This window comes from Rattus rattus, chromosome 2 (genome assembly GCF_011064425.1).
Source record: "Rattus rattus isolate New Zealand chromosome 2, Rrattus_CSIRO_v1, whole genome shotgun sequence".
Classification (NCBI taxonomy): domain Eukaryota; kingdom Metazoa; phylum Chordata; class Mammalia; order Rodentia; family Muridae; genus Rattus; species Rattus rattus.
The window spans coordinates 46,599,910-46,624,189 of NC_046155.1; the positions used below are offsets into that span (position 1 = coordinate 46,599,910).

General features: G+C 42.5%; 2 protein-coding genes across 2 annotated transcripts; one reads left to right on the plus strand and one right to left on the minus strand.

The window, feature by feature from the left end:
- The first annotated feature begins 898 nt into the window (after nt 1-898).
- On the plus strand, nt 899-16,786 carry Taf5 (TATA-box binding protein associated factor 5). The gene is made up of 11 exons (XM_032892146.1): nt 899-1,570; nt 4,059-4,296; nt 7,688-8,003; nt 8,604-8,767; nt 8,861-8,996; nt 10,236-10,356; nt 11,809-11,938; nt 13,821-13,985; nt 15,110-15,287; nt 15,448-15,625; nt 15,746-16,786. The coding sequence occupies exons 1-11, from the start codon at nt 1,012-1,014 to the stop codon at nt 15,961-15,963; spliced, it is 2,403 nt and encodes an 800-aa protein (XP_032748037.1). The 5' UTR covers nt 899-1,011; the 3' UTR covers nt 15,964-16,786.
- On the minus strand, nt 16,771-23,250 carry Atp5md (ATP synthase membrane subunit DAPIT). Its single transcript, XM_032892152.1, has 4 exons — nt 23,129-23,250; nt 19,389-19,484; nt 19,209-19,301; nt 16,771-16,876 (listed from the first exon to the last, which is right to left on the minus strand). The coding sequence occupies exons 2-3, from the start codon at nt 19,473-19,475 to the stop codon at nt 19,212-19,214; spliced, it is 177 nt and encodes a 58-aa protein (XP_032748043.1). The 5' UTR covers nt 19,476-19,484; nt 23,129-23,250; the 3' UTR covers nt 16,771-16,876; nt 19,209-19,211.
- Between the last annotated feature and the right edge of the window lie 1,030 nt (nt 23,251-24,280).

The window sequence follows — 24,280 nt, forward strand, 5'->3', positions numbered from 1 at the left end:
TTGCCCCCCAAACAACAACAAAATGGTAACAATGGGTAATTAATTCACAGTAGAGACATTTCAGTTACAAAAACTTCTATGCAAAAAACTTTTTAGCTGGATCCCTACACTTGGAAGGTGAAGGCAGGAGGACCAGAAATTCAAGGTTGCCTTAACTACCAGCAGGTTCGAGGCCAGCCTGAGTGCATAAGACCCTGCATAAAAACGATCTTTTCTTTAAAAAGGAAAAACATATTGTTAAAGACAGAAATGGTTCATTTGGTAACAAGGAATGAAAAGAAATTAACTTTTTTCTCTTCAAATTTATAATTGATTTTGTTGGTGGTTTTGTTCTTGTTGGAGACAAGGTCTCCCTGTGTGGCCCTGATTATCTAGAACTTACTGAGGCGACCCTATGACTATCTGTGACTTAAATTTATTTTTAAAAACTACATCCAGTTTAAAGGCTTTTTTTTTTTTTTACAACATATAAAGTTCACAAAAACTTGTATTTTTACAGGAATAAAAACGGGAAAAAAAAGTAACCATGGCTCAGCTCACAGTATTACAGAGAGAGCTTTACCCGTAACTAGGAGGTCTCTGATAAATCAGATGTGCTTTTGGATTAAATGCCTGGGCGTGAATCTTTTTCTTCGTGTGTGATTTTAGCATGGTATTAACCTCTTTGGGTTCCGGTTAAGCCATCCGTAAAAACTCCAGGGATTAGCACCTCTAAAATTGAATTAAAAGAGCTCGTATAATTTAAAACGGCTACCTCAATCCCCGAATGTAGTCTGCCTGCAATAAACGGTAATTATCAGGCAAATGCAAGAGACGGTAACCAACTCCCACTTCCTGCCTCCCTGCCTTTCACTCAGTTTTGAAAGTAGCTCTTTCTCACTCCTTTTCTCCTCGTTAGCTCCTCCTCCTGCCGTAAATGGCCCGCTCCAGCTGTCGTGAAACGCCCTACCCCGCCCTCCATGTGACGAAAACGCAGTCACGCTTGACGGCGCGAGGTGGCTCAGCCGCAAGATGGCGGCGCTGGCGGAGGAGCAGACGGAGGTGGCGGTCAAGCTGGAGTCTGAGGGACCGCCAACGCTGCTACCTCCGCAGGCTGGCGACGGCGCAGGCGAGGGTAGCGGTGGCACTCCTAACAACGGCCCCAACGGCGGCGGCGGGAATGTGGCGGCGGCGGCGGCGGCCGGTGGGGACGGCGGGACCCCCAAACCAGTGGTGGCTGTTTCTGCCGCTGCCCCGGCGGGGGCGGCCCCGGTGCCCGCCGCTCCCGCGGAGGCCGGCGCTCCTCACGACCGACAGACTCTTCTGGCTGTGCTGCAGTTCCTACGGCAGAGCAATCTCCGCGAGGCCGAAGAGGCACTGCGCCGTGAGGCCCGGCTGCTGGAGGAGGCGGTGGCGGGCTCCGGAGCTCCGGGAGAGTTGGACGGGGCTGGCGCGGAGGCGGCTAGCGCGCTTCTCAGCCGGGTCACCGCTTCAGTTCCCGGCTCTGCGGCCCCCGACACTCCGGGAGCCGGCGCTTCGGTGACCTCAGTGTTCTCAGGTTCAGCCTCAGGTCCTGCGGCTCCGGGAAAGGGTGAGTCTCGGGGTACCGGGTGAGCAGTGCCGGCTTGAAAGGGGAGCTAGCGGGGAAGGCAAGGGCTGGCAGGCCTGCACCTCTGCGGGCTTGTTTTGAATTTCCTGGGCCCGCCTCTAGGGCCACATGCCCGCCCCTTTCTCTATTGCGCCGGCTGCGCAGTCAAACCCTCTTCTGAGCTGTCAGTTCCAGCCAGAGGCTGAGCAGAGATGTGGAGCCGAGGGAGGGAGGGAGGGAGGTGCCGGGCCCGGGGATTGACAGAAGAGGGGAACCTTAAGGTTTCGGTGTTTCTACTCTTACTTGGATTTAGGATTAGGTTCGCGTGAACACAAGTATCGTACTATTCTGTTCCCATACTACTATTGTACTGCAAGTACTTTTCTGTGTCTTGATTTTTTTCTCTCTCACAATTGTATAGTTCTCATCTCTCCTTTTGAGAGGAGAAAATGGACTTTTTGAGCAAAGCCGAAAGGCTTGCTTTGGACCACACATCCAAAGTGGTGGTAGTCAGTGTTTCTTAGATTGTGGACTGAGAACCACCGGTGTTAAGTATTTTAGAGGATGCAAACATCTGAGTATCACTTCTGGCTTAAACTGTAGGGGGAGAGTCTGGGAATCTGCCAGAGAGCTTCTAAGGAGTGCTTTTGAAAACTCTTAATTTTACAGGTAGGAGTGGCAGACCTTTTTGTCTCTGTTGCTTTTCCGTGTGTGATGTCAGTTAAAGGCATTTTTTCTAGTTTTTTTTTTTAACTAAGAAGTTATTATGAGTTTAAGATGTAATGTGTAATGTGCCTAGTACTGAAAGTTTAGTTCCTGATTCCAGTTACTGACAACTCATGTTTCTCCCAGAAACCGTTGTCACAAATCCAGATAGTGAAACACACATTTCAGGGGAAGACACCTGCTGCTATGCCTGACCACCTGATTGGGTCCTCAAAACCCATACGGTGGGAGAAGAGACCCAGCTACCTGAAAGTTGTCTTTACTATACACCAAACTTCAACTTTTCAAAGATATACTTAGTCGAAGTTCTCAAATGAGATCAGTAAATATTGAATTAAATTATCCAGGTTAGTGGTTCTAGACATGTTAACCTGTTTCAGTGAGAGCATTGCCAGAAAGGAAGCTTGAACACACAGCACTGTGATTGATAAATAGAAATGTGTCGTGTGTATAATGGCAGCACTTGGGATGCTGAGGCAGGAGAATTACTGTGGGATCAAAGCTATCCTCAGCTAAATATAGTTATGGGGGAAGGGAGGGATAAGTAAAAATATGTGGAGAATGTGACTGAGAAGGAAGATCTTTTCTGTATGCCAAATTTTGTGACTATATTCTAACAACTTGTATTATTTTTCTAATATCTCTCATCTGTCAAGAAACTTGACTTTTTTTTTAGATCATACTCAAGAAACCAAGGAGAAAAAGAGACCATGAGAATGACTACAAAATTATATCTTTAATTATAAGTTTTTCAGTAAAGAGTATGTGTAATCACTTTTTAAAAAACATAAAAGCATATAATACTATAACCGTAGTTTGCCAAAATTTTCAACATCCAAACTCTAATTTGATTTTTAAAAAGCATTATTATTATTATTTTTTTTTGTATCGCTGTATTACGAACAAATACTCAGGCTTTCTACCTTGCAATGATTGGTTATAGAAATTACTTCACATATACACAGTTGAGTTGTAGTCTTTTACATTCCAGAGCCATAACAAATGCTCCCCTTTTTCCTTGAAATGCTGATGTTTTATATGAGGTGATGTTTGAATGTGAGGGTATCACAGGATTGATATTACAGGAGTGATGCACAAGGTACTTGAGTGTGATATATGTCATTTGCACTGAGCCTTGAGAGGAGATTAACATAGCTGTTAGCTTTGCACATGCATTTGTTTATTTATTTGGTGCTCTTGGTAGTTTAGCCCAGGGCCTTGTGCATGTTAGACAGGTCTTAGCTACCTAGCACGTTCTCAATCCTTATGAACACTGTGTCTTTATGACACAGTTCTAGGAAAAATGTTGACTATTCTTGTTATTGATTTAAACATGTAAGCTACAATCAAACTGAAGAGCTTCTGGCTTGGTTAATCAAAAACACCCTGAATGCTATTAAAATGGCTTGTGACTGTGAGCTGGCAGGTAAAGGTATTTGCCACTGAGCCTGACAAACTGAGATCGGTCCCAGGAATCTCCATTATGGAAGGAGAGAATTGTCTACTGAATTTGTCTTCTGATCTCCATATAACTATTATGGCTTGTCTGTCCACTTCCCTCATACACAGCCACACATATACACAAAATAAGCAAATGTAACACAAAGTTAAAAAAGAAAAAGAGGCATGGTTGTGTTGGGGAAGAGAAGTAGAGAGGAAAGGGACAATCCTGAGAAACAGCTGTCCTTGGGGCCTTAGAAAAACCACATCTGCTTGGTGCATTTTAGATCATTTTCTTAAAAGTTGTCATTCATTTTTTAAACAGTTGCAAGTGTAGCTGTGGAAGACCAGCCAGATGTCAGTGCTGTCTTGTCGGCCTACAACCAACAAGGAGACCCTACAATGTATGAAGAATACTACAGTGGACTGAAACACTTCATTGAATGTTCTCTGGACTGCCATCGAGCAGAATTATCCCAACTCTTTTATCCTCTGTTTGTACATATGTACTTGGAGCTAGTTTATAATCAACATGAAAGTGAAGCAAAATCATTCTTTGAGAAGTATGTGAATCTTAACATATTTATCTATATATGTCTGTAAACACACATCTGTAACCACACGAATGTAAACCAGAGGCGTTTTGTGAAGGACAGGTGCCTGGGCAGTATGAACCCAGCACAGGGGCAGCAGGAGGATTGATCCTCCAGAGGAAACAGACGTGCAGGGCGATCTGAGGAAGGGCGAGGAGTTAGCCAGTTAAAGCAGGAGCATACCTGGAGTGGTCTGTGGGGGAAGGGATCTTGGTAGTTACAGAGGCTAAAGAAGCTCATAGTGGCTGAGGCAGGGAATGGTGCAGGGCTGTGGTACAGCATTCAGTTGGCAGCAACAGGCAGGTTCTTGGACTGTGCTGAGGGTCTCTGTCATAGGAATAATAGGGATTTGTATTGGATGAGATTAGGTTTGGTTGAGAGTCACTGAAAACTCAATGATTATGAATAAAAACTTTATTCTAAGAACAGTAGGAGGCTGTGTTAGGATTAGAAGATGACTAACCACCCAAACAATAGGCTTGAATAAAATGTTAAGTTGGATTTTCTCATAAAGGTAGGAGGTTTAGGGCTGATAGGTAAATCCTCGATCATCGGGAATTATTGTCCTTGTCATGAAGCTTCCACTCTGTGGTACAAGCTGGGCCTCTGTCAGAAAGTAATCCCAACACTGTTATAGTCAGCAAGAAAGGCACACATTCCTGGAAGGTGCTGACACTTTCTTTTTCTAACTTTTTATCAGTGGCTGTCCCTAGCTATAGATGTAGAAAATGTGATCTTCCCTGAGGTGCCTGTCCCCAGCTAACAGCCAGGGGTCTAGTTATGGAGGAAAGAAGTTAAAATGAGCATTTGGGGACGGTAAGGCATCTCTGCTATAGATGTCACTACAGGGTCATTTCATTAATTGCAGTTTTTGTCATTTTCCTAAGACAGGATCTTAGTGTGTAGTCCTGCCTGGTCTGGAACTCACTGTGTAGACCAGGCTGGCCTCAAACCTGCAGAGTTCTGTTGGCTTCTCCCTTCTGAGTGCTAGGATTATACATGGTCCCCCACCAGGACCCAAGTGAGCATTTTAAAAGACAAACAGATGGTGAGGGACAGAAGGACTATTGGATGCCTAGGGTTATTAACTGCTTCTTAATGGTGGTGATAGTCCTCTTTCCCATGACACTTAGAAATATGTTGAGGCATATTTGTTTGTTGGGGAGGAGGGAATGATAGTAACTATTATGGAATGTATAGATAGTTCTACTTAGCAGAGAATTGTCCTGCCTAATATATCAGTAGCATCGCTAGTGAGAAACAAGAATCTGCTGATGAAGTGAAAAGTAGACTGACCCACACGTGTTGGGTTGGATATGGAGGTGAGACACCATTGATAACCCAGATTTCTGGTGTGTCCACTGGGGAGAAGGACGGCTTTCCTGTAGGAATCCCTAGAGGAGGACATTAGTAGGGGTACTAATCTTTAGTTCCAGTTCAAATGTGCTTTTGACTAATTTAAGAACCATTAAGAAGCAATAACCATGTGCAGCATGGTGGTACACGACTCTAATCCTGGCACTCGGGAGGCAGAGGCAGGTGGGTCTCTGAGTTTAAGGTCAGCCTGGTCTACAGCATGAGTTCCACACAGAGAAACCATGTCTTCAAAACCAAACCAAACAAAAAAACCCCAGTATCTCCAAGACTGGTCTGCCAATAGTCCCTCTGTCCTCCTGTACTGTAATCCTGTTCCCTATGTAGTAGCCGAGAGGGGAGGAGCTTCTGGAGCCAACATTGGCTTGAGGAGCTCCAACATTTAACAGGTACAGGATACAGAGAAGGGAAAGGTGGAGACATAGGGAAAATCCCAGAAGGCATCCTTACAGATGCCAGGAGGCAGGGCGGACAGCCTGATGAGAGCACTTCAGTGCAAGCCACAGAGCTTGAAGTCAGGACTTGTCGCAGAACGATGATGGCGATAGGGGAAGAACAGAACTCCTAAAAGCTATTACCCACTCATCACGCTTGGATTCCTAATTGAAGGTACAGAAAGCAAACTGGGGCTCAGCCCTCTCCCTTCTCTTGGGCTGATGATAATATTTTACATTAGAAACCTTTTTTTCGGGGTTGGGGATTTAGCTCAGTGGTAGAGCACTTGTTTAGCGAGTGCAAGGCCCTGGGTTCGGTCCCTAGCTCCGGGAAAAAAAAAAGAAACCTTTTAGAAACCTTTTTTTCTTCTTCTTCTTTTTTTTTTTTTTTTTTTTTTTTATTCTGGGTTTCTCTGTGTAATGGTCCTGGCTGTCCTAGAACTCACTCTGTAGACCAGGCCGGTCTTGAACTTGCTCTGCCTCGTGAGTGCTGGGACTAAAGGCATGTGCCACCACTGCCCAGCTTAGAAGCTAATTTTCTTTTGTAGTACTGTCATCAGTCTTGCTCTTTCAGTCTCCTGGGATAGCCACCTTTCCATGGAGAAAGATGGGCTGTAATAAAAGGCTCTCTGTTCCCATTACAGACAGTCTGCTAGGACCCCATGCCCAAATGAAGGCAAAATAAGCCAAGACTTGTAAAAACAAGAGTATATTTAAACTATAAGATATAACCAAGACTGAAGGCTTTACTTAATTGCCTTGGTAATAGTGAAAATATGAAAGTGCTTATTGTTTAGTACCAATATTTGTTCTTTACTTTATCCTTATTAAAGTATTGATTTTAATGTCTTAAGTAATTAAAATGTATAGGCTTATAAGAATCATGTCGTGAGTATCATTGAGACTGTGATAAGTACATTGAAGGCATACTATTTTCTACTCCTGTGTTTGAAATGTTTTTAATAAAAAGTTTTAAAGAGGTTTTGAGAAAGCGCAAAATTCAGTAAAGCAAGGATTCTGACATTTTTATGTATTCCCAAAGATTTTTTTTAAATTTTTTTTCCAAGACAAGAGTTTCTCTGTGTAGCCCTGGCTGTCCTGGAACTCACTTTGTAGTCCCGCTGGCCTCAAACTCAGAGATCCAGGCTCTGGCTCTGCCTCCTGAGTGTTGGGATTAAAGGCGTATGTCGCCATGGGTCAAAGATACTTTTCAAAAGAAATACATACTGTTAGTGAGTCCGCTCAGATGTCTCATTCACTGCTTCATTAGAGAACTTTCTCCTGAAATGTTTATGACACATTTCATTAGAGAAATTGGTCATTTTAAGGGTGATTTTAGAAACTGAATTATAATCATTTTGAATTACTATTGATCCTACAGCCTAGTCAGGGTTACGTAGGGTTATGTAGTTACTTTATATACTTTATAGTATAAATATATAATTATAAACTACATATTCTGGGATGGTTTATCAGTGTATGAGGGAGAAGCAGGGGAGAAGCAGATTACCTTAATGACATTGAAAAATGACTTTTTAAAATCACTAAAACAGGTTCCACGGAGATCAGGAATGTTATTACCAGGATGACCTACGAGTATTATCTAGTCTTACCAAAAAGGAGCACATGAAAGGGAATGAGACCATGCTGGACTTTCGGACAAGTAAATTTGTTCTTCGCATTTCCCGTGACTCGTACCAACTCTTGAAGCGGCATCTTCAGGAGAAACAGAACAATCAGATATGGAACATAGTTCAGGAGCACCTCTACATCGACATCTTTGACGGGATGCCCCGCAGTAAGCAGCAGATAGATGCCATGGTGGGAAGCCTGGCAGGCGAGGCTAAGCGAGAAGCAAACAAATCAAAGGTATGGGAGCAAGCCTAGAACTGTGTAATGTAGGTGGGAAACCATAGATTATATAACGGAAATCAGGGATGCATTCTTCTTAGAGCTACCTTGGGGATAATCTTACACTGCATCTAAAGTGTGTTGTTCTGAGGATTAGTGGTGTATGGGAGGATTCAGGAATGGTTTCATGTAACAGGGCCTTAACTGCAGCGGCTAAGACAAGCAAGGGATTTTGCTTTTGCTTTCCCTCTGGGACTTGCCTGATAGTTCCAAAGTGCTGTCCATAGCTCTTGGCCCACTGGCGTTAGAAAGTGGTACATGTGTGTGCACACTCTCCAGTGGCTGCTAAAGCAGTACAGCTGAATCCAGGGAAGAGTAGGGGGCACAACAAAAGGTCTCCTGTGTCTCTCTTTAAAACCAGGACAGCAGATAGGTTTGTTTGTTTGGCTTTTTATCTTTCATTAGAACAACGTGCGGTGTGCTTCTGCGTATATCTGTGGGTTAGAACTATGTTATGTGGTCATTTGTAGCTGCAAGAGAGCCTGAAAAGAGAAACGACCTAACCAAACACATTGAACAGAAGTTAATTTAAAAACTGTTGATTCTTTTGACTTGTAGGTATTTTTTGGTTTATTAAAAGAACCGGAAATTGAGGTGCCTTTGGATGATGAGGATGAAGAAGGAGAAAACGAAGAGGGGAAACCTAAAAAGAAGAAGCCTAAAAAGGATAGTATTGGCTCTAAAAGCAAGAAACAAGATCCCAATGCTCCACCCCAAAACAGGTGGGGAGGAAACCTACAGAGGTGAAAGCTGTGCCACAGAGGGTGGAGTTTATCAATATCCAAGAGTGACTCTTAGTCTGTTTTCTCTTGTAGAATCCCCCTTCCCGAGTTGAAAGATTCAGACAAACTGGACAAAATAATGAATATGAAGGAAACTACCAAACGAGTGCGCCTTGGGCCTGACTGTTTACCCTCCATTTGTTTCTATACATTCCTTAATGCGTACCAGGTCAGTAAAATACTTCCAGAAGAGTCAGATAAAATGGTGATCTACCACTGAGAAAAAGTAACTCAAATGGAGTTTTCCTGTCTAAGCTCTTGGTGCTATTTAACGTAAGAGCAAAGGGCATAGCAGTGTGGTGGTGCATGCCTTCAATACAGGCAGTCTGGGCAGAGGCAGGCAGGTCTCTGAGCTTGAGGGCAGCCTGTTCGACAGAGTGAGTTCCAGGACAGCTAGGGCTGGGCTACACAGTGGTCAGAGGGAGGGAGGGAGGAAGGAGGGAGGGAGGACATACACTGATCAGAATAGATAGATGTCTGGATTTAAAAGCCTTTCAGCAACTTGTAAAAGTAAGAATCCTGCTCATACTTGACCCTTGATAGGATGATTAGAGTTCTGTTCCTCTAAGTGTGAGAACGCTCAGGGCTCATCAGGTTCATCTCTTGAACTTGATTTAAGTAATAATATAAACTTGGTGTTTTTAATTCTTAATGTCTTTATTGACTTCTTAGAATACTAAATGTATTTAGTAAAGTACAAAACTGATTAACATTTATTTTCTATTACGTACTCCAAGTACAGAGGGCAAAAAGGCGACAAGATGCTTGTTTCATATGTGCCTTCAGAAGTGCATTTTATTTGATAACTCAGATAATCTTATCTTGGGTCTACTCATTTTTTTTTTTTTTTTTTGGTTCTTTTTTTTCAGAGCTGGGGACTGAACCCAGGGCCTTGCGCTTCCTAGGCAAGCGCTCTACCACTGAGCTAAATCCCCAACCCCTACTCACTTTTTTTGAGAACTTCATACATGAGCACTGCATGAACATTACTTTTGCCTCTTCTCAGCAATCCCTGTGTCCCCCACATTATGATTCCTTAATTATATGTCTGTACATATATGTATATATAGTGTGTGTGTGTGTGTGTGTGCGCGCGCGAGCATTTAACTTTGCTCAAGTATTCAGAGTTGTTAAATGATCTTTCATATGGGAAATATACCCATTTCAAATTTCTTTTTCTTTTTGAGACAGGGTTTCTCTTGTGTAGCCCTGGATATCCTGGAACTTGTTCTGTAGACCAGGCTTACCTCAAACTCAGAAATCTGCCTGCCTCTGCCTTCTAAGTGCTGGGATTGAAGGTGTGTGCCACCATTGTCTAGTGTTACACATTTTTAGATATGATTGGAATTGTTTTCCCCATGCAGTGTTATCTAATACTTCTAATAATTTTTTTAAATAATACTATCAGGGCCTCACTGCAGTGGATGTCACTGATGATTCTAGCCTGATTGCTGGAGGTTTTGCTGATTCAACCGTCAGAGTGTGGTCTGTGACCCCTAAAAAGCTTCGTAGTGTCAAACAAGCATCAGGTAACTGATATGACCTATCGGTATACACTTAAAATTAATCTACACCAATTTGATTTCATAGAACTTAGACAGGAAATTGTGATCTTTACAGAAGTGATTTCACTTGAATTCCAGGGTTACAGTCTTGGCTGTACCTGTGGTTTAGGTTTGTGATAATAAACATCTCAGGAGGATGAGACAAGAGGATTGAGAATTCAAGGATTGGGGGCTGGAGAGATGGCTCAGCCGTTAGAGGCTAGGCTCACAACCAAATATATAAGAGAATTCAAGGATTGGGCAGGTGAGGTGGCTCATTGCCCCAGGCCTGATGAACCGAGTTCAGTTCCTTGGAATCCACATATGGGAGAGAATCCCAAGAGTCGTCTTCTGACCTCCCCATGCACTAGGCATGTGGACATCTAATAGACACAGACACTAAACAATTTTTAAAGAGAGTGAGTTCAAGGACTTGCCTAGACCTCAGAGCAAATTCAAGGCCAGCCTGCAAACCTTAAATGAAGTGTCTCAAACCAAAACAAACACCAAACCAAGGTAACATTTCCAATAAATGAAAGGACCTTGGGGGTGGCAATGATTATTCCATTGGCCCCAGTTCTCTCATATACAAAATGAAGGGAATAGGTCAGATAACTCTTTAAAGTTAAAACTCTGATATCTGATGATTATTTGCCTATAACTTTTAAGAAAACCTTAGGCTGGCAGGGCCTCACTAAACCTTAGTAACTCAGTAGATAAAGGCAAGTGCTTGCCACCAGACATGCAGACTTGAGTTCAGTGTGCACAGCCCACATGGTTGAGGAGAACTGACCCTACATATTGTTCTCTGACATATCCCTGTGTGTGATGGCATGCATGCTTAAATTCACTTCATACAAGGCTGAGGCAGGAGGATCACTGTAAGTTCAAAGGAGCCTAAGCTACACAGTGAAGACTCTGTCTCAAAAATTAAAACACAGTGCTGAATAGAGGACTCTGGTTGAGAGCATTGCCCATTGCTGCAGAGGACCTGGATGAGATTCCCACCACCAGCCATCACTCTAGTTCCAGGGATCCAACACATGCATGTGGTACATTTATATCATCCAGGGAAAGCATTGGTACATACAGAAAACAAAAGGCAAAACACAGAACCGAAACCACTCCTAGGGTCAGGATTTTAGATGCTTTTGATAGCTATTTTTCCTAAACAATTAGGTTCATATTGTTTTAGGATTTGTATAGCTTCCTTTTTATGAAACGTGATGGACAGACTGATTGTCATACTGAGTAACTGTATGGTCTAGCAGATTAACTGTTTGAAAGATTCATTTTTTTCTCTATGAGGGGACGGATCACTTAATTTAGCTTTAGCATAGTGTTGTTGGTAAAGAAGAAATGTTGAAATGTTAGTTCTGAATTATGAGAGATTGCCTTAAATAATATACCTAAAATACTATTTCTGGACCTTTTTAGATCTTAGTCTTATAGACAAAGAATCAGATGATGTCTTAGAAAGAATCATGGATGAGAAAACTGCAAGTGAGTTGAAGATTTTGTATGGTCACAGTGGGCCTGTCTATGGAGCCAGCTTCAGTCCGGATAGGTAAAATTCAAACACAATTAAATGCTGATGAACAGTGCTGAGATTTCAAACTTAACTGCTGGAGATGAAATGCAAATGCCAAACATTATGGTTGCCTGTAGTTCAGTATCTTTCACAATTAGAATCTTACCATTTGTTAATATATGTTGGGTACTGGAATATAATAGCACCTAAGTGTATACTGAATTTACAAAATCAGGATATACATTCATGGCTTCACCCGTTTCAGAATTTAGCTTTATTTTTGAATAACCCTCTGGAAGGGGTTGAATTGCTCGAGTTTGTGGATTATTCTTATGGAACTTCCTAACACTTAAGAGAAATTGCTCGGGCTGGAGACATGGCTCAGCGGTTAAGAGCACTGACTGCTCTTCCAAAGGTCCTGAGTTCAAATCCCAGCAACCACATGGTGGCTCACAACCATCTGTAAATGAGATCTGATGCCCTCTTCTGGTGTGTCTGAAGACAGCTACAGTGTACTTTATAGATAGAGTAAATAAATAAATCTTCAAAAAAAAAAAAAAGAGAGAAATTGCTCATTAAAAGCTATCAACTGAAGCATTTAGGTATTTTAACAGGAAAACAGAAGAAAGCTGGGTGTCATGGTAAGTGTCTGCCATCCCAGCCTCTCTGGAGGCTAAGGTAGGAAGGAGAATTGTGGTTCAAGGTTCACTGGGTATCACAGCCAGACCATGTTTTGAAATAGCACCTTATGTGTTTAGGTATTTCTTGATTTTCATTTCTAACTTTCTGCAGAAATGGCTGGAAAAGGGTGGTTTCACCCATATTATCTTGTGTATTCTACTTAGTAGTTTTGACCACCAGAGTTTTCATTGTACTTCTGAGATCTTGAGAAATAAACAAAACAAAACCAGTACCTAATAGGATTTAGCCAAGTGGTACATTTCACAGAAATGTATGACTGATTTAGTGAAAACTGTTGACTTTTTTATTTATCCCTGAAAAAAGTGGAACATTAGTATTCTGCAGGGGAATGGCGTCCTGGTTGAACACAGGGCCTCCAGCACATACTAGGTGTGTACTCTGCTATTGAGCTATACCCGACTCCTCCTCTCTTTTAGATACAGTCCATGCTGACAGCAAATCACATATTCAGAACTGATGCACCTCATTTCTAGACTGTCTGGTAACCGCACTGCTTATTAGCCTCAGTACTAGTTTCTTAGTGTTTTGAACACAGGGTCATCACCTGAGTTCTGAGGTTACACATGCGCTATCACACTATTTTTTTTCTTTTCTAAAGCACTGTGACCCCTCCCCATAGTCCTGACAGGTTTTTTTGTTTTGGCTTGTTTTTTTCCTTTCATAATTAGCTTTATACAGTAAGTGTTGAGGATATACTACAACATGATTTCACTTAACATTAGTTTAATACTTTTAGCTCTTGTTATCTACTGTGAATTCCAAGAATAGAGAGGTGGGGCTGAGATGGCTCAGTGAGGAAAGTGCTTGCCATGCAAGTGTGAAAATCAGATTTTAGATCTCTAGCACCCATATAAATGGTGGCCTGGCGGCCCTCCTGTCATCCCAGTGTTCTAGACCTGGAGCTGGGGTCGCTGACAAGCTCTGGGTACATCTGGGAGATTGATCCAGGGAAGACTCCTAAATATACCCATGCATCCTGCATTCCACACACAGGTGAGGGAGCTGTGTAGCTCAGTGGTAGAATGCCTGCCTGCCTGCCGTGTGCAAGGCCCGAGGGTGAGTCCTCAGCACTCTGCGCCCACTCCCAGGAGCATGTGCACGCACATACTAATGTAACATAGGCGCATGTCAGTTGTTAAAATGTGAGGTTGGGAGAAACTTGGGGCAGGTAACTAGACTGTACTGAGAATCAATCATCACCACCTCTTCTCCTCAGGAACTACCTGCTTTCCTCTTCAGAGGATGGAACCGTTAGACTCTGGAGCCTGCAGACTTTCACTTGCTTAGTTGGATATAAAGGGCACAACTACCCAGTGTGGGACACACAGTTTTCTCCATATGGATATTATTTCGTGTCAGGAGGCCATGACCGCGTAGCTCGGTAAGAACACTGATCTAATGGGTTTACTCACTGGATATAACTGTATCTTGTCAAGAACACAAAGTCCAGCAAGCTGTATTTTCATGCTATTCAGGATTAACTTTCGGAGACGATAATTCACAACTGTAGCTTGAAAATGTGAGAGGGGAATATTTCTCCCTCCAGGGTCTACACCAAGGGTCCTGCTTCCTGTTATTCTAAAGTCCCCTTTGAAGTAATTTTTGTTAGAAACTATGTGGTTGCCCAAATTATAGAGAAAATGGTTTTCTTGTTCATTAAGAGTGGGGAGGTGGGGGGTTGGGGATTTAGCTCAGTGGTTAGAGCGCTTGCCTAGGAAGTGCAAGGCCCTGGGTTGGTCCCCAGCTCAAAAAAAAAACCAAAAAAAAAAGAGTGGGGAGGTGGGTATAAAAGAATAAGCGTTTATATGCTGGCTGGAGAAATGGCCCAGCAGTTGAGTTTTGACTGCTCTTCCCAGAGGATCCAGGTTCAATTCCTGGCACATACATGGCAGCTCACAACTGACTGGAACTCTAGTTCCTTGGGATCTGGCGCCCTTACACAGATATGCATGTAGGCAAAACACCAATGCATATAAAATAAAAATAAATTATTTAAGTCAGACAGTTATCAGTGCACACCTTTAATCCCAGTACTTGGGAGTCAGAATCAGGTAGATCTTTGAATTTTGAGGCCAGCTTGGTCTAAGGGTAAGTTCCAGGATATCTAGGACTATACGGAAAAACCTCAAAACAAACAAAATAAAACCAAAAAAGCTAATTTATATGCCTGTAATCCCAGCATTCGGGAACTGGGCATGCTGGCACGTCTTTAGCCCTAGCACTTGGAAGGCTGAGGTAGGGGGATCTCTTGAGTTCAAGGCTAGTCAGAGTGAATTCTACATAGTGAATTCCAGGACAGCTACAAAGTGAGACCCAGATAGGAGAGTGAGTTCACAGCCAGCTTGGGCTATACCAGACATTATCTCAAAAAAGAAAATGTTAGTCCCACTTACTATCTTTCCTTCCATTAGATAACAAGGAGGAACCATTTGGAATTGACTCTCACCTGATATACCTCTATTTTGGGTTACATTTTATTATTTAAATTAATATTTTTATTTTCAGGCTTTGGGCTACAGATCACTATCAGCCTTTAAGGATATTTGCTGGCCATCTCGCTGATGTCAATTGCACTAGATTTCATCCAAATTCCAACTATGTTGCTACGGGCTCTGCAGACAGAACTGTGCGGCTCTGGGATGTCCTCAATGGTAACTGTGTAAGGATCTTCACTGGACACAAGGTATTTCATACCTTCATTATTCCAGCACACAAAGATGCTTTCCAAGTTGAAATATTTAACCAGTAGCATAAACTCTTTAAAGATCACAGTCATGCTATTAAACTACAATTCTACCTTGCTCTTATCAGATATACTTAATCCTACTTTGTTCTTTTTTTAGGGACCAATTCATTCCTTGACATTTTCTCCCAATGGGAGATTCCTGGCTACAGGAGCAACAGATGGCAGAGTACTTCTTTGGGATATCGGACATGGCTTGATGGTTGGAGAATTAAAAGGCCACACTGATACAGTGTGTTCACTTAGGTTTAGTAGAGATGGTGAAATTTTGGCATCAGGTAAATAATGTCTTTGGGGTAAAGGTTTGTCTTTGTAAAACAAAACTCGGTGAACACAAAGTATCGTGAGACTCCTGATGTGACAGCTGCACACTAATGGCTTCCTTTGGATCCCTTTAGGTTCGATGGATAACACAGTTCGGTTATGGGATGCCATCAAAGCATTTGAAGATTTAGAAACTGATGACTTTACTACAGCCACTGGGCACATAAATCTACCTGAGAATTCCCAGGAGTTACTGTTGGGTACATACATGACCAAATCAACACCAGTCGTACACCTACATTTTACAAGAAGAAACTTGGTTCTAGCTGCAGGAGCTTACAGTCCGCAATAAACCAACGGTATTAGAGACCTTTTGGAAGCTACTGTTTGGAAAAGGGAGACTAAAAGCAAATACCTCAGTGATTAGTATTTAAGCTACAAAGAATGTTTTTGTCTACATGGATCTGGAAGTATGCTGCTTGGAAAATCTGAACAGGACAGTTCCACGTTTCTATAGCAACCACATTTAACTAATTTCCGTTAGTTGAATAAGAGGTATTATGTTCGTGGAGAGGACATTATGGTGCTTTGGATTGTGTGGAAACTATGCATTTTTTTGTTCAAATGCTATTTTAATTTATTATGTTTAGAAAAAAATCAATTTGATTTAAACAATTCATTCTGCTTCAAGATTCAAGTTAAGAAATATAGTACCATCTTGAGTAGCTGAAGAGTTCTATGAGCATGTGTGTGTCTGCTGTAAATGACGTTATTGTACGGCACTCAAGCAGTGTGTTAAATGACCACTAACATGCTTTCCTTCGCCCATGATTAGTGGGCTGTATGTAACTGGGTAGGAGACCACAGTTCCTAATGTATAACCACCCACAACATCTCAGCTCCTACCGTGTAAGTTTGGAGTGCAATCGAACACTTAAAAAACAGGTGAAGAGGTTTAGATTCCATTCTACTTCAGCTAACGTGGCTACATATGACCTAGTACACTTGAAGTCAGACAGACATTTCAGTTGCTTACCTCCAGTACTGAGCCTTGCTTTGGAAAACTAAGAGATTTAGACCAAGTCACTGCCAGTTTTTGCCTTTGTTGCATTTTGTACAGTTTTATATTTTTGATATCTTGTAAATAAAGACAACCAGCTTTTCCAGGTTCATAATTTATTGTACAAATTGAGTATTACATGATGAGTTCACATCAGCTTCTTCAGGCATGGGACTTAACAGATGAGGCCAGACATTTCAAAATCCTATAAACAAAGCAAAAACAGTTTGACACACAATGTTGTACTCTATTTTTACAACAATCAGTAATTACCACAAGTCTCCAAAGTAAAGTGTACATTCACTAAGGTTCGTAAGTAGGGCATATATAATATATATGTGTGTGTGTTTGTGTGTGCATCCGCATCTCCCTCAGGCTGGTAGTTTGATGTTCCAGCTTTAAGTCGTTGTTGAAACTGCCAACAATTCAGTATAGCTTTAAAAGCAAACTACTGGAAAAAAACTACTACTGGAAAAAAATTGAGTATACAGAGTAACACTTACAATGTTTGTTAATTTTATGTGTTCTGCCTGCACCTGTGTATGTGCTACTTGTGTGCTTGGTGCCTATGGACATCAGAAAAGGGTTGTCAGATCCCCTAGAATGAGTGTGAACCAACATGGGTGCTCTCAGCCTCTGAGCTGTCTTTCTAGTAAAGTAACATTTCAAATAGTGTAAATAGGTAAGATGCGCGTCTGCTACTTAGTGTTCAAGGCACAGTTTTTATGGGGATACTACCAGCCTCCAAAGGTTAAGAGTACCTTTACGTAGAAAACTGGGCAATGTACTGTTTTACTGCCATGGACTGGATCTCACAATCCCCTAAGTTAAGTGGATTCAAGAATGGTAAAGCCTTTAAGAGCAGAACAAAAATAAGTGAAGAAAGCATCAGTTCTCTAGCGTTCCGCCTTTCTGCACAGCTGCTGCCAACACCACGTTTACTGACTTCTGGATAGATAAAGGGGCTTGAAGGGGACTGTAAGAAAATCTTAAAGGGGTTGGCTTATTCGGGGGGAGAATCCTGTATTCTATGAAAACGTAGAGCTATCAAAACCCCAGCAAATATTACTTTATATACTAAAGGTTGGTTAGGGTTGGGGCTGTAACTCTGAGGCGAAATGATAAGTCTGGCATCTGCCAAGGCCCTGGGTTTGATCCCTAGTACCACAACTTCAGCTCATAATTCCATTTTCCTCTTTAAAAGACTTTTTATTTTTAATTGTGCATTTATGTGTAAGAGTCCAGAAAAGGGCACTATGTTGCCTGGAGCTGAAGTTACAGACGGTTTTAAGACATCTGGCATGGGTGCTGGGATCTGAACTCAGGTTCTCTGTTCTTACAGTATTTGTAGTACTTAATCTTAACCACTGAGCCATTTCTCCAGGCTCTAGAATCCCCACTCCTACCCCAGGCATGGTGGCACAAGCCTGTAATCCCTAAACTCAGCAAGTTGAGAAAGGAATTGCCACAACTGTGAGGCCAGTTAGGTTATGAGCAAGATTGTCTCAAAACAACCTAAACAAAGAAAACCCAACCAAAACTATGTTAGATAATAGGGCTGCGGAGACCATGAGACCTGAGTTTGGTCCCAAGAATTTATGAGGGAAAAGAAGACAACAGTGTCCATCTCTTAGTTCAGCTCTCTCTGTAGACACAGACAGGAAGACAGCTTGTAAATGTCTGTGCCAGCTAGCTGGGAACACACAGTGGAGCATCTCAGCAGGAAGCCACGGAAGACCCTGCCCTCAACAAGCTCGAGAGAATCAGCTCCTTAATGCCGTCCACGTTCTCCCACGTCAGGACCCTGACATGTGAGAGCAAGGACACAGGCTCCCAAAAATAAAATACATGTCATTTCATTGAAGTTATTTGACACAAGAATAGTATTAAGAAAGACACAAATGTTAAAAAAGTATTTCAACAACAAAACCCAACAGATTTTTCCCCCCCTGGAGTTAAGGACCGAACTCAGGGCCTTGTGCTTGCTAGGCAAACGCTCTACCACTGAGCTAAATCCCAACCCCAACAGAATTTTTAACACACCAATTTAGCAAAAATCAGTCTACACTGGCTGAGGTAAAAGATATACTCTCTTACAAAGCTAGGTGTCCCATAATCCTTTGGGAAAGCACTTAACACAGAAAACACTCCCAAGTTCAAAACTATTTTGATGTAATACCTTTTCTGGATTTTGTTTTACTTTTTAGTCAGAGCAGACTAAAAATCACCGTGATCTCCTGCTTCACCCTCTCCAGCGTTGCTGGGAATACAGTGGAAGACACGGCACCCGGATCCTTGGTCACTCTCTCTTTGAATTGTGTTGAGATTAAGCCTTGCTATGTAGCATAAGCTGTTCTTGAACTTGCACTCCTTCTGCCTCTGTCCCCTCACCGTTGGGTTTACAAGTGTACATTATGTGCAATGTTTTCTTTCAGGTATACAGTGAATTTCAGAGTGCCAACAGTTTATTTATAATAAGGCAAGAAAAACCCCACCATCAAAATGACTAAGTTACACACTTAGTGGCAATTCCTTACCATTTATGTTGCTTTCACAGCTGGGGTTTTTTTAGGCCTTAACTTAAAGTATAGGACCAACAAAGCAATGCCTCCATATGTGGCCAGGACACACTGAGAACAAAGGAAAGATGTAAATGAAAGCTGTCATGTCTCTATTATTCTAGGATATAATTGCTTAAAAATGTAGTTAATACTTACATTCATTCTACCTGTGAGGGTATAAGAGTTGAAATATTTTTTAATACCAGTGAACTGGAATTGGGCATCACTTTCTGGACCAGCCATGACTTCAATCTAAAAAACAAAACAATAAAACAATAAATTAATTTGGGTGCAGCTTATAAGAAAATAAAATTCTTTCAGTTCCAAAATATCTCATCTGTGGTTCAGCTGCCATTGGGATAGTGGAGCTGGTGGGAAAAGCTGGTAAGGACTGTTAGCAGGTAGGACTCTAAACTAGCATAGATAAGTTAGTTACCTTGGCAGTGTTAACCGGCTGTAATACACGGAGTGGTGTAAGCTGGAATGACAGCAAACATAGTATCTTATCATATAATGAATATACTCTTTTATCTAGCTGAGTCGTTTCTCCTCCAAGAATTTACAGAAATTATCACAAGGCAGAAATAGATAGTTCACGAATCATCACTGAACACTGTTTGCAAAAGGAGAAAGACTAGAAATCCAATGTGGGATGAATAAATGACCACTGCTATTGAAGGACACTTAAAGATGAGTGTGCCACCATGGAAGAAGGTCCCAAGTGACGTTAAATATTAAAAAAAGTCAATTCTACATCTGGGTATTACAGGGCATATCAATGGTTCCCAAAGTCTGGTCCCTAGACCAGCAGCATGAGACCAATAGGACCTTTTAGAAGTGCAGATCCTTAGGTCCCTACATTGAGTTAGAAACTCTGGTCCAGTTAGTTATTTGTCTTAAAAGGCCTCTAAGTAATTTTAATATAGACACACATCAGAAAAATAGGGGCAAACCCTTGGAGAACATTTTTAAAAAATTTTTTGAGACGGGGTTTCTGTTCTGGAACTCACTGTAGACCAGGCTGTCCTTGTAAACTGCAGAGATGGACTGCTTCTGCCTCTAAGTCTTGGGATCAAAGGTGTGTGTCACCACCACCTGGCTTTATTTCTTTTATGTAAGGAGTTGCACTAAAACAAAGTGACAATGTAGTAGTGAGCTGTGGGGAGAGAGGAATCACTACTGCTGGTAGGAGTGAACTGGAGCGGCCACTATGGAGTCAGTGTGGAGGAGTCTCAAGAAATTAAAACAGAACTACCACACAACCCAGTTACTCCACCTGGAGTATGCTTGAAAGACTAAGCCAACAGACCACAAAGATATTTGCATATCCATGTTCACTGCTACACTATTGAGAGCTGCTAAAATACTGACCACATCTAGATGCCCATCAGCAGTAGATACAGAGTACGCGGTACATCTTTACAGTGGAACCTTGGTCAGTCAGAAGGAAAATGAATGAGGATACAAGTCGTGGAAACGGACAGAACAGGAAATCATCACGTGCAGTGAAATAAGCCAGACTCAGAACAAATACCCAGTTTCCTTGTGAACAGACCCTAGGTTTAAATATATACCCACCTATGTATGCCTGTGTTAAGTCACAGAAGTAGAACTAATTCTGAAGACTGGAAGTAGGGAACCATAAGGAGTAGGGTGGAGTAGACAGAGGGAAAAGGATGAAAACTACAGTAAAATGACGTAGTGTTTGCCAACTCAAAAGAAACAGCAGACACAGATAGCAGAATTCCAAACTACTCAGTTTTGTGTGTACGATGACCTATCTACCACACCCGAGCCACAGATTCCAGTAGCAACTTGGACCAGCTGGTCAAGGTCCAGGCAAGACTGGTAGACTGGGTGGCTTCTAAATGAGAGTAGGAGAAACATATGGGTGTTGTTGCTATGGAAACTGTCACCCCTCTATTAACCAATCAAAGGCTTCAGTAGCATTCATGCAACAAAATTTGAGACCTTAATTTTTAACACTTTCAGAATGGAACAATGAAGACAATCTAAATTTCCCTGGGTAACAGATCTTCTAGCCAAAGCAGGAAAATCACCATTAAAAGACAACACAAACCTTCACAGTTCTTCGTTTCCCTTTACCACACCTACCAAAGCATTCTTCTCCATTTATTTCATGATACATTTTAAAAATGAGAAACCTTACAGAAAACTAAGTCTTCTTGTCTTTGCCAGTTCATCAACCTGTTACCTCTAGGAGGAAGGGTTACATAGTTGGTCATATTGAGGTGCTTAAACATTCTACAGGATACTGTAATAAGGGCGATGTATTCCAAAGACAGCTAATTCTGACTGCAGAGAAAGGAATGGTATAGAATGGTATAGGAACTGGGGTTTTAAAGGAAGCTTAGATGGAAGAACAGTGATGTTGATGGTGAGATATGCAATGGCATCATCACCACCACCACCACCACCATCATCATCGAGACAGGATTAACTCACTTTGTAGACCTGGCTGGCCTTGAACCTCTGCCTCGAGTTCTGGGAGTAAAGGTGTGTGTGGCACCCCCACATGGCAAACAAAGGTGATATTAAGGCCTAAAGCGCCTTCCAACAAACTGCATATTGTTTTAGGACAATGATCAGGAGTCCTCCTCCTTCCTTTTAACACTTAGGGAGTTTTTATTTCATTTTTTAAGACAAGATCTCAATCTGTAGCTCCAGATGGCCTGTACTCACTACATAGACAAGGCTTTGAACTCAAAGAGATCTGCCTGACAGTATTGGGTCTAAAGGCAGGAGTCATTCGAACTTGGCAACAGGAAGAGATAAACTAAAATATGCTCTCCTTGAAGTCACATGCAGGTTTAGAGCCACACAGTAGTGGAAAAAAAATCACCTAAGATTAATAACTGTGAGCCTGCGATTTGATATTTTTAAAAGTGTAATATGGTTAAACAGCAGCCTGCTAGAAAGTCTAAGCTGACAGGGTTTGCTTCGGTTTCTAAATAATCCAATAACTATTATTAACAACCAGTCTTTCCACGTGAAATGGGCATTTCATTAAAGTCTTGGGGTGAGCAGTTGCCCTTGCTTTGTAATAGGTTGCTGGATACAGCTATTCTCCTGTCTTATGGGCATCTATCGGGAGTAGTGCAATTACCAGGTCTAAGGAAAAGGAAGTCAAAGGCTCTCAGGGCCCACAAGCCACAGACTGGAAGCCCTTCCACTGATCAAATACAGCAGTGAGTCTCAACCTTTCTAATGCTGTGCCCCTTTGAAACAGTTCCTCCTGTTGTGATGACCCCCCTTCGTCGCAGCTGTAATTCTGCTACGGTTATGAATCGAAAGTATTTTTGGAGATAGAGATTTGTCCAGGTGGTCACGATCTACAGGTTCAGAACCGCTGAAATATAAAATCTAATTCGTTTTTAGCGTCCAGGCCTGGAGAAGCGCAGGGCCACTCCACGTTTACTCTGGTTTTGACAAAGGCTACAGTTAAGGGAGACCTTGTTTCCCGATCGCAGCTCAGAGAGAAAACGAATTGCAATGGCCATACCGGCCAAGACACATGAATTCAGCCAGAGATGGGATCAAAAGCCAGAATTCTAACATCCTATCACTGGATGACCTTGGGGAGCTCCCCTCTCGATGGGTCTCACCCCCCAATCCACACTGGAAAGTGGAACATAAGGCTCTCCGCTAACCGTGCGAGGCCTAGGGTGCACAAAACTCGCGGTGCTGAGACTTGTTAGGTGAGCCTCGGGGCCCCGACCCTCATTTTCTCCAGCGCCTTTCCCATTCCCCACCGTCCTCTCCCCACAAAAAGAAAACCTCGCGCTGTTCCGGGGCGGGAAAAAACGGCCAGATTCTAGTCGTCCCTACAAAGCTCAGTCACCGATCCGAGCAACCGAGAGCGTCTTCTCACCCACCTTCTTTGTCCGAATCACAAACTTTGCAGCCGATGTCCTTCAACAAACCCAGCCACTAGCTCGGCCCGACCGGAAGACACCCCCTCCCCGCACGCGACCGACAGGCCGCGGCGACTCGGTCCTCTGCGTGGATTGGCTATAACATCAAGTCCCGCCCTCCTACTTCCTGTCCCAGCCGGAGTCTGGTCCGACGTCATAACGGAAGTAGCCCTGGCCTTACCTAGGCTCGTGGAAGAGTCGCGTGGGTCTGTCAGCTCACTGTTCTGTGCGTGCGATTGCTTTGAAGCGGTCCGTGAGGTATGCAGCGGTGGGAGCTGTGGGGCTGATGACCCGGGAGCTTCGGCGAGGAGGGAGGAGACCTCATGCTTGTCACCTTAGCTTCCTAGCCTGGGTCTCCGAGTTTCCTGCTATGCACAGTTGGGTTGGGATGGGAGGATCCCTCAGTCCCCTCTGCCCTAGCAGTCCCTTTAAGCCAGAATGTCCATCCACTTCAGGTACCTTAAGTGCCTTCTCTGCACATGATCGCCAGACTGTTTGGTGCCTCAGTCTCATCAGGTCTAAAATGGGAATTAAGAGGGGAATTTCCAGCAAAGTAGACCTCGTGAGCTTTGTATACAGGACAAACCTTATATTTCCTCTCGGCCGACGCCTCTTTCGCAATCTTACTCTGTTACTAAAGTTTTATTCCTAGGTATTCCAGAACCAACCAGGCTGCCCCGCGTTTTCATTTATACCCAGTCCTGGTTCTCATGGTTTCCCTGATGCGCATCATTTAAATCCTTACACTCGCCTTACTTGCTTTCCACGTTTCTTCTTCTAATCTGTTGACTGAAGAATGTTGTTCTCCGTTATTTTGTCACATTCCCTAAGGCTCTGCAGTACCAAGTAAACACAAGCTATTTTCTAATTATCTTTCACCAAAGAGCCAAATTGTTTTCTAAAATGTTAAGTTGTTATTATGCTTTATTTTCCCTGTAGGTTAAATGAATAATTCAGCTTTTTAGAAAGCCTTTGAAGAACTGTTTGACAGGCAAATGGCTGGTGTATTTTGAGAGATAAGTTTTTCCTGGTTTCTGTGGTTTTTTTTTTTCCACATTGCCTACTGTCATATTTCTACTTGCTATTATTATTAGTTATTTTTGAGACAGGTTC

Bases quoted from the DNA above. Each gene is read 5' to 3' on its own strand.
- Taf5 (XM_032892146.1), top strand. From the start codon at position 1,012: ATGGCGGCGCTGGCGGAGGAGCAGACGGAGGTGGCGGTCAAGCTGGAG. The intron at 4,297-7,687 runs GTATGTGAATCT...TCACTAAAACAG, and splicing joins GCAAAATCATTCTTTGAGAA to GTTCCACGGAGATCAGGAAT. The intron at 8,997-10,235 runs GTCAGTAAAATA...TAATACTATCAG, and splicing joins CATTCCTTAATGCGTACCAG to GGCCTCACTGCAGTGGATGT.
- Atp5md (XM_032892152.1), bottom strand. From the start codon at position 19,475: ATGGCTGGTCCAGAAAGTGATGCCCAATTCCAGTTCACTGGTATTAAA. The intron at 19,302-19,388 runs GTAAGTATTAAC...CTTTGTTCTCAG, and splicing joins CCCTCACAGGTAGAATGAAT to TGTGTCCTGGCCACATATGG.